This window comes from Aulostomus chinensis, chromosome 3 (genome assembly GCF_037954235.1).
Source record: "Aulostomus chinensis isolate RoL2024-O1b breed Wild chromosome 3, RoL_Achi_v1.0, whole genome shotgun sequence".
Lineage (NCBI taxonomy): Eukaryota > Metazoa > Chordata > Actinopteri > Syngnathiformes > Aulostomidae > Aulostomus > Aulostomus chinensis.
Window position 1 is genome coordinate 31,512,594 of NC_141322.1, and position 10,129 is coordinate 31,522,722.

The 10,129-nt window shown below is 47.4% G+C and overlaps 1 protein-coding gene and 1 long non-coding RNA gene across 7 annotated transcripts in view; one reads left to right on the forward strand and one right to left on the reverse strand.

The window, feature by feature from the left end:
• The first annotated feature begins 1,192 nt into the window (after positions 1 to 1,192).
• LOC147268666 (protein FAM107B-like) overlaps positions 1,193 to 10,129 on the forward strand; it is a 14,862-nt gene continuing 5,925 nt past the window's right edge. Inside the window, exons 1-2 of one of the 3 annotated variants that reach the window (XM_086200436.1) lie at positions 1,193 to 1,303; positions 7,283 to 7,349. In XM_086200436.1, the coding sequence (XP_086056562.1) occupies positions 1,280 to 1,303; positions 7,283 to 7,349 (91 nt within the window). In that variant the 5' untranslated portion in view covers positions 1,193 to 1,279. Of the gene's footprint in view, positions 1,304 to 7,282; positions 7,350 to 7,997 lie in introns of those variants that run through there. The other 2 variants (XM_086200437.1, XM_086200435.1) reach the window with 2 other exon arrangements.
• LOC147268667 (uncharacterized) overlaps positions 6,584 to 10,129 on the reverse strand; it is a 9,715-nt gene continuing 6,169 nt past the window's right edge. For 3 of the 4 annotated variants that reach the window (XR_015112207.1, XR_015112209.1, XR_015112206.1), the window contains one exon: positions 6,584 to 10,129. This exon is cut by the window's right edge and continues 546 nt beyond it. This is a non-coding gene — a long non-coding RNA (uncharacterized LOC147268667). The other variant, XR_015112208.1, reaches the window with a different exon arrangement.

The following is a 10,129-nucleotide window of genomic DNA, read 5'->3' on the forward strand; positions in this document are numbered from 1 at the left end:
TACATTTGATAACTTGCTCACATCATATTATAGTTACTTTATATTTATGATTAAAAGCTTTTTCCTTGTCATGATTGAGGGGTTTTTATCCTATGACATGCTCTGCCACTAGAGGGCACTATGACCCAGTTAATCTTTCCTTCTCAAGGCTGTAACAATGAACGGCTCAACGTTCCTGTTGTGACTGTCATATAAATCACTTGTTATTGTCCCACTTTGTTGAGGTGATCAGTCTTAATAATGTGATTATAATAATTCATGTATGATAATTAACTGCAGTATTTCTATAGAGATCCACAGTTTCCTTGCTGCATTCTGCTTCCTGTATTCGCAGGAACCCATGGTGCATCTTCCTGTTCAGTCCCAGTTCCAGCTCTGAGGCAGAGGTACCGACTCGCTGGTTCCCCCACCAGCGACCTGATTAACCTCTGTGGTGGGTTCCTGATGCTTCTGCTCAAATTTTATTCTCAAAGAAGCATAAAGAAAACTGCTGCTGCTAGAGAAGAGGGACCTGCTGCTGCTGACATCATTCCTCCTTCACTTGATGTTGTCAGACAATCGCAGTCGCAATTTGGTGGGTGAACTTCTACAGTTGCGCCCTGGATGACAGGCTAGCGTGTCCGGGTGCTGCAGGCCTGACAGGTTGGTCCTCTTTGTGGGATACCTGTTAACGTACCTGAGCTGTCACTCAGAAGTGCGTTTTGGACAACATGGGGCACAGGGACCAGTGTTCAACCGCTATGCAGAATTATAAAGATATTGTAATCCATTACTGTCAATGAACATAGTAATCTGATTACAAGCTAACAAGTTACTTTCAACACCATTCTCTCTCCTGTCAGCGCCACTTAAATTAATCCTGCTCGAGACGTTAACTCCTCACAACTGAGAGCAGGAAGTCAGGCAGCAACAGGTGGTTGGGACGCCTCCTCCTCCTCTTCCTCCTCTTCCTCCTCCTCCTCCTCCTCCTCCTCTTCCTCCTCTTCCTCCTCCTCCTCTTCCTCCTCTTCCTCCTCTTCCACTCTGTCCACCATTCAGATTGTTCCCACCCTGGCCCGCTGCTCTCTCTCCTGTTAGGGTTTGGCGTGGTGAGGCTGATGAGCTGTGGGTGAACTGACCCCAGCGACCAGGCTGTCAGGCTGCCAAGCACTGGGGGAAGGGAGGGTGAGGAGGGGGCTGAAAGCTGATGGAATAAAGAAGAGGGGAGGAAAGAAAAGCACAGAGACTAAGTGGACTGTATCCTGCTGGGACAAACACACCAAAACTCAAGAGGTGAAGAATGGGAGCCTCTTATGGAAAGAAGGTCAGTGCAGCTCTGCTCGTTTGTCCTCGGTGAGAACGTTTAGTCACAGGGGTCTGGAGTTCATGTCGGTGTGGACTCTCATTTTCCTCCTTAAAAACAACGACAATTTTATTCACCTTGTCCTCAGTGACAGAGACCACACCTGAAAATACTGGTCTGCGTGACAAGAACGAGACGATCCACAGATAGATCATCAATTCATGTTCTCTGAAATCCCCGGAAAGATTCACCAGTTTCAACTTCTCAAATGGGAAACTGTTCAAAGAGAATAAGGATGTAGCGATGTGACCTGCAAATGACATTTCTATACACTGCGCGTGTGTGTGTGTGTATTCGCACTATGTTCCCTGCACCTCTGCCCGTTGACATGTACAAGTGCATCTTCATGACTCGTGATTCTGTTTGTCTCTGCTTATCCTCCATTGTCCCAGGACAGGAAGGTGGAGACAACTCTCTCTCCTCTTTGCTGCCTTAGGAAATTTTGGTAGCTTGGCACCAAGAATGGTAGTGGATGGGAAGTGTTAGCATATCTCATGAGTCATGAAACAGATCAGGTGTTGCATGACATCACTGCGCCCAGGTGTCAGGAAAGTAGTTCAGACTAGGTTTCTGACTATAATCATTGTGAAGTGCGAAAAACATTTCATGACAATTTAGCGTTTGTTAGCTGTCAGGCTCCACTAGCTACATGCGTCATGCTAAATATACGTAGCCAGCTCTTTTTTGCATTCGGAGTCACAAAGGAGTATTGAAGGATCGAAGGACTTTGCGAGCTCTTGCCTTCTGCTAGTGGGAACTCAGAAATAAACTTTCTGTGTGGAATCATGCTTTCATACCTGTTTTCAGATTTTTCTTCCACTGAACCCCTGAAAGGCCAAAACACTGTTCAGGTCTTTATAATGAAGGCCAAAAGCATTTCGGAGAAGTGTATTTGGTGGCTTTTGATAGAGACATGCTAACACTTCCCACCCATTATCATTCATTGTGCTAAGCTAACTAGCGTGGAGGAGGGTTGCTATATTCATGTCTGTCTCTGGAGACGACGGACAAACAAAAAGTTGGTGTGTTCCTGTAAAGCTTTAAAAACTTTTCCATCATTTTGCTTTTTATTCAACCCTAAAAAGAGGTTTGATGTATTTTGGTTTTGAGCACAAGCGGCTTTAAGCTTAACTGACAGTAAAGCATCAAAAACAGCTGAAACTGTTCTACGTTTGTGTTCTGCATCTGCGTTTGTTTCTTCTCACGTCGGTTGTTTGGGGCAGCAAAGGTCCGCAGAGGTGAAACAACATGGAGATCAGTGGAATGTGATTTGCCGGACGGCTTCAGAGTTTCTGATTATCCAGAGAGAAAGCAGAGCTTTGTCAAATATTTGAGCTATGGGGCGCGACACACCTGTCGAGGTGGGTGTGTTGGGGTGTGTTTGTTGTCATGGTGACAAGCAGCTGGTGTATTCTGGGTGTTTGGAGGCTGGACGGTGCTGAATGTATCAGTTAGCGTGAAGTCCCCCTCGGATGCACTCATGAATCTATTTTTAACTTCATGTGAGTTTCCTATCAGCAGCAGCAGGTGGCCGATGCGTTCAGGGTCTGAGAGAAATTTACCATCAGGAATAAATCTTGTATCATGTAACAGAAGCATGTCATATCATATTCTTGTTGACATCAATGGTCAGCGAGTCCAAGGTCCCACAATAATAGATGTCTAGCTTTGATACAGTGTCTCGGAGAACACTGGAACCATTCCACAATCAGAGAAAAATTAAACATAAGTGTAAAATTTTAGTGATTTATTAAAAGATAAATATAATAAAGTTACACAAAATATGAGTGATCATTGACAGAAAACAGTGAGCAACTCTAGAGTCTATTTAGTTAAAGAGTATTGTTCGCGTGAATATGATTGAAACCAGCTCTGAAGTTATAAGAAAGTCAACCTTGGCAGCAACAAATAGCTCTTACGCTAACAAGTAGCTCCAATGCTCACAAATAGCTCTTACGCTAACAAGTAGCTCCAATGCTCACAAATAGCTCTTACGCTAACAAGTAGCTCCAATGCTCACAAATAGCTCTTACGCTAACAAGTAGCTCCAATGCTCACAAATAGCTCTTACGCTAACAAGTAGCTCCAATGCTCACAAATAGCTCTTACGCTAACAAGTAGCTCCAATGCTCACAAATAGCTCTTACGCTAACAAGTAGCTCCAATGCTCACAAATAGCTCTTACGCTAACAAGTAGCTCCAATGCTCACAAATAGCTCTTACGCTAACAAGTAGCTCCAATGCTCACAAATAGCTCTTACGCTAACAAGTAGCTCCAATGCTCACAAATAGCTCTTACGCTAACAAGTAGCTCCAATGCTCACAAATAGCTCTTACGCTAACAAGTAGCTCCAATGCTCACAAATAGCTCTTACGCTAACAAGTAGCTCCAATGCTCACAAATAGCTCTTACGCTAACAATTACCTCCAATGCTAACAAATAGCTCTTACGCTAACAAGTAGCTCCAATACTAACAAATAGCTCTTACGCTAACAAGTAGCTCCAATGCTCACAAATAGCTCTTCTGTTAGAAAACTGGCTTCACTGCAATCGAATACCTCCAGTGCTGGCATCTTATTCACAGCCGTGTACCCACCAAAGGTTCATCCATTCCCATGAAAACGTCCACAGAAACTCTGTTGTGGGTTTTTGGGCTGGGATGGCCTCCAGATACAGATGTTTGCCACAGCTTTCTGGTGGACTGTGGATGCTGTGCCAGCTCAAACAAGTAACAGGCTATGAGTGAGCTAAATAAGAGGCGACTGCTGTCTCTGCAGCATCTCTGAGGCGCATGAGGAGATCCATCAGTCTCCACGTCAACAATAACAACAAAATCAGCCTCTCGCTCCAGGCTCATCGACGGACTCTGGACAGCGAAAGAGCAAACAAACAAACACACTGCTTCATAAAATGCTATAATGATTTTAGCTCTAACACTAACAAACAGTTCTGGAGCTACCAAAGGGTCAAATGTTCAGGACTAACCCTCTTGTTAAAAAAACAAACCAAAACAGCCCTGATGGTTCGACTTCTGATGCGACCTCATTGCTCCTGAGCAAACTGCTGTTAAAACTGGGACATGATGACGCCAACGTGTTCATTAAACAACAAAAATGGTTCAATTTAAAACAACAACAACAACTCTGTCGGCGCCGGCGCCGGCGACCGTCCTGGGCCATGTTTTAGAATATTTTAGCAAAGGGAATCGCTGACGCCGTATCACTCTGACACCTGGAGCTCATTTCTCTACTATTATAGCACAAACATCCACTGGGACTTGAAATGAACTGACAAGGTTCTGGGGTCAAAGGTCACTGTGACTGTTACTGCCACAATCTGGCATTTCTAGTTTCCTCCTAATATGGAGTTTTCTGGGAAGTTTTGATGAAGATCTAATTTTAGTGAAACCAAATCTATTTCTTTTATTCCTCTATACTTTCATAGTGAACAATTCCACATGACGAACAAATAAAGACAACAGGAAGTGAACCAAAACTGCAGAATGAGACAAACGCTGCTGAAAACATGGAGCTTTCAGCAGCGTTTGTCTCAACAATTAGCTGACGAACTCATGTGTGAGTAAATGAATCACGTCTGACAATAAAAAGCAGCAGGGACATTTTCAGCTCGTTATATAACTTTGCTCATTAGGGAGGAGAGGAGCGCGTGATTCCTGCGTTGCTGCGGCGTCTCAGAGCGACGTGAGCTAAAATAAATCAGGTTTGTGGTGCTGATATGGACCAGCAGCAGGTTAAATCCAGCTTGGACCAGAGAGGCAGATTAAGGCAATCAGAGAAAATCCCTGCAGCTAAAAATACAGTTGGAAACAGGAGTCGACAGACAACAGCTCTCATAAAGTCACAACTCACAACTGCGCCGTGTGAGAGGCAGCAGGGAACACCGGTCCCTTAAGGGTTAGCAATGCCTGTCTGTCATGGTGACCTTGACCTTTGACCATCAAAACCCTCTGAGTTCATCCTCGTGTACCAGCAGACGTTTGTAGCAAGTTCAAAGAAATGTCATCACAGTGTTTGTGAGGTATTGAGTTGACAAGGACGCGATGGACAACCTGGACAGTCTGGTCAATGTGGACTTGTGTACCTTTGTGTATTCCAGATCTGAGGAGCCCTCAGTCCTCCAACCTTTGACCTCTGAAGGTTGTGTTCAGGTTTTTTTCTCTGTCCTCTTATTCACACCTTTGAATTTGAAGCACATAATCTGTCTTGTTTTCTATGCAAAACCCTTGTTGGGACAGCCAAGTGGAGCCGACGTGACTCCGTGCTGTTCTCCCACAAACTCTCTGAAATCAGCCTCAAGTTAATCCCTGACATCCAGGAGTGACGTCAGAGGTGTGATGCCCCTGCTTGCCCAGCAGAGGGCAGACTGCTCGCAGCTCAGCTCCTGAGATGATGTTGATCAGCCAGCTGAGCAAAAGCATGACAGTATTTTTCACGACTTTGTGTACTTCTGTAGGTTCTTATGTGCCTGGTGTTTTTATTCAACACGTTTATGAAAGATTTGATCGGCCCCTTTAATTCGCTCCAGTGTTGAGGCGAAGATGGAGACGGGGAAGAAAAGAATCTTTCATGAAGTCTTTTTTTGGCCGATCTGCCTTCATTCTGTGGTAAACAGCATTCATGTCACCTCCAGACCCCCCCTCCCTCTCCACTGGAGGGGTCAGTGAGACACTGAGGGCCTTGTCACCATGCTGAAGCCTGATGAAGTTTCTCCTAGCAACCAACACAAAGTCCATTCAGGCACGGAGGACAACGTCCAACCAGCCGGCAGCCGGACAGGAGCTGAGCGGCTGAGAGACTCCCGGAAAAGAGGAGGGAAGAATGGGGGGGGGGGGGGGGGGGGGTTGTTGCTGAGTGGGGAGGAGAAGTGCTGTTGATCAGTGAAGAAGAAAAGCAGACCAACACTCCCTCAAAATGAAAGGCCCGAATAGCTGAAGGTCCGGTTCCCTCGTCCCAGGTCTGTGGCCATAAACACCCAGTAAATATCACACTCACGGCCTTAAGAGATGTGAGCAGGCTGAAGAAGCCTGAAGCTTAGAGGTGGTGACCTTGAAGTCATGATCCCGGTGTAGTTCCCTCATAACTTAACGTTAGCTTAGCACTGCACTGCACTGCACTGGTTCCATGTACCCAGTAAAGCCCTGAACCCAGCCACCAGGCTCCTCCCCAACACCAAGGCCTGGCAGCGTACCCCCCACCCTCATCCAGCTTCACTGGTTCCAGGTCAGGTACCAGGTCTCCTATAAAATCCCTCCTGTCCCCCTGATACCTCCCTGACCTCCTCCATCGATGGAGCCTGACGCGGGTCTGCCAGACCCAAACCCCCAGCCTCTAGAACATTCTCGAACCCTGGACCAGCCATCAGCCCCCGATCCCGAGGCCTGCAGCCTCTCTGTTTGTCCGTTAGCCGGTTCATGAACCCCGCTTCAGTCCTGGTCCATCCCTCCTTGTTTGAGGCTGTGAAATCAAGTGAACGTGTATTCTTATTTTTATGATGATAATTAGAAACCAGTGCTGATGTCGTCTAAATCTGAAAAATGGCGGTGCCATGAAGAGCTCTTGTGTGTTTTTTAGCCTGCTACACAAACTTCCAGCTGGAGGACCGATGGGTTGCTGTTGTGGTTTCTACCTGGTCCCGTCTAGGTTTGGGGGGCCACTGGTGTCCAAACCCCACCAGCACACCTGTTGCAAACCCCCGAGCAGGTGGAGGCGATGTCCAGGCCACTCACAACAAAGAATGACACGCAAACTCGTTTACTGGGAACTGACTTTGATGAGAAGCTTCTTCAGGGTGTCTGTTGCACTGCCACACGAAACCACATTTGATAGTCGATATCAGAGGAGGCCAGGAAGTCTCAACTGAAAACTGCATCAGTGATTGTTGGTCTTTATGTTGTATCTGCCTCCGTCTTTCCTCTGCAGAGGGCGTACAGCATCGACCGCGAGCCTCCGCCGCAGCAGTGTGTGAAAAATGGCAAGCATCCAAACGGTGAGTTCCTGCTGCTCAGGTTTCCTGTGACAGCTGATGAAGCTGTGAACGGTTCCCAGTTCATCACAAGTGTCTGAGCGTAATGGAGCAGAACACCTGCTGCTAACGGGCTCTTCAGAGGCTCAACTGCTGCTCTGATTCCAACCTGAGGACACCAGACTGAAGACAAAGACACGCTGCAGTCACTGACATCTCGTGAAAACACCCTGCTGCACCTTCCCTCGGTGCTTGTTAGATATCCGGGAAGGGAACAAGACTTAAATCAGAATATGAATACATGAATGTTGTTGCAGACATCCGTGTCACTCATAACTTTGACCTCCTGACTTTTTATTGGGTCAGCTGATGATGTGTTCCAGCCCTCTGTGCTAGCTGTGCTATGTGCTAACTAAGCTACAACCATGGTAAATATCATGCCTGCAAGACATCAGCATGCTGGCATAATGTCACATGTAGCTGAGCTGCTGAACTTGGACCAGAGCAGCGTGGGAAAAGGCTCTGAGCAGGTTAGTTAGTAATGGTGCTTTACAAAGAGGAGGAGGAGGAGGAGGAGGAGGAGGAGGGGGAGGAGGAGGAGGAGGAGGAGGAGGAGGCAGGGAGACACTCAGAGGATCATGTGACGGTTGTTTTACTCTTGGCATGATTCAGTCCGAAGGGGAGGCTGCTGCGTGCAGGCTGAAACTCCTGAGGAGCATCAGGACATGGATCCGAGGACCAGCAAAGACCCTCAGCGGCTGCCGACACCCAGGGTGGGAGTAGTGAAGTCTGGTAAGAGACCAAGGCGCCGATCCAGGACCCTCCTGGAGCTTTGACCTGACAACCAAATCTGTTCATCCGCCTGAACACACTGGAGAAAATGGATGAACTTCTGTTCCAACTTCAAACATAACAAGTCTTTGAAATTAAGGACTTTATGACTCAGTGGAGATTGTTTCAGTTTGACAGTTTCTCTCTTTCAGATCATCTTGAAATGCTCCTGAATGGCCATGTCCTGGAGCTCACTGGTTTCAGTGGAACATTACTGCCTGCATTGTAGTTCAGATTTCATGAATAATTGAAGTCCTGAGTCGTGTGTTGGAGTGTGGCTCAGTGCTAACTGCTAATTAGCCAGCGTGAGGTCGGTGTGGACGAGGTGAGCATCGGATGAAACCGACAAGTCAGTGTTGGCAGGGGAACTTGATGAGGGTGGGAGCTCTGACACTCTCGCTGCTGTCCTGCTCTGGGACTAAAATCTTCACTGGTCCTCAGAGGAACAGGTGGACCTGCAGTCACACAGACCAAACTAAAGGGACTTTAAAGGAGTAACTTTTAGAGAAAGTCTCTTTGTGTCCGTCGTCCCCAGAGACAGACAAGGAGAGAGAGACACTCCTCTAGGGAACTGAGACCTGCGCTAGTTAGCTTAGCACAGAGTGACAATCAAAAGTCACCTGGCAGTGTTGATCGGTATGTAGGTACAGATTTGTTGCATCCAGATTGTTAGATGGATGATGACATCATTACGGTTTGTATGTTTATCTGTTGTTCTGACACCAAGCCAGCGAATGATAGCGTCACCTAACCAGGAAAAGATCGGCGTCGCCATGTTGGGAGTCGCGAGGAGAAAAGGTTCTCGAGATCATCGTCTCACATGCAGGGGTACATAGATGTTTACTGATCGTGGTCCAGTTCTGCCTGGTCCTGATTTAACCTGCACCACTCAAGTCTGTCCATGTCTCCAGAGTAAAAACAGAGGAACGGATCAATTCAGATGGACACGTCAGACTAGTTTGTCTTTTGCAACATGTCAGTATGTGAACTCAGTGTTTATGTAAGAGGAGCCATCAGCCTGCTGTTGGTGAACTGTTATCAGGAGTGTGTGTGTGTGTGTGTGTGTGTGTGTGTGTTTGCTCAAAGCTTTTCTGAGTCTCATCAAACATTATCAGAAGCTCCAGGAGGACAGGAGTCAGTCTGCAGTCTCTCTGATGGATAAATGTGATCTTCTGACATCGTTCTGAAACCTGATCCCGTTCGCTTGATCCTGATGTCCAGACCGAGACGCTCAGACTGTCTTCTCCTGCAGAAACATGTCCCCGTTATCAGCCTGAAGCACAAAAGCCCCTTCTAGCCGTAACCAGATAACATGCACTCACAGAGACATCAATAAACTACAGAGGTTCAGTTTGCACGTCCTGTCCCAGATCAATAGGAAACCGCAGAATCTCAAAGTCCAGCCCGGTCTCCTGCAGCAGCAGCAGCCCTGCAGACGCAAGGCTCCTGTTCACAAATGTACAGAAAACAAACATCAGGAGAAAATGCTACGACCGGGAGGTGGAGCTACTTCTCTAGATGTCAGGATCGCAGCACTGACGACATGGCGTCAGAGGACCGGAGGAGGAAGCGCATCCCTGCCGTTTCCTGTGTGCAGGCTGTTCAGTGTCTTCTGCATTCACTGACTCTGTCTCTGTCATGGAGCCGCCGACATGCGCTGGTCTGATGTGGCGTTCGTTGTGATGCAGCAGTTGTGGCCAGATGCTGCAGCCGTCTCCTGGCATTTTTCTGAAATATGAGCAGCACTGGTTTTGGTCTCCGGTTGCAGCGGGGAGGAGGTCATTGTTGAGCTGCCGGTATGAAACCTGAGCTCTGCCTCCCAGAATATCTGAGGACTCGGATCAGATGCCTGTTAATCTCCCCTCTGAGCACAGAACCTCCTGCAGATGCAGCAGCTGCGCTCCCCTCTGGAGCTCTGCTGCCGCCCCCTGCAGGCACGAGTGAGACGTGATCAGGCGTAGGAAGACTTAAGA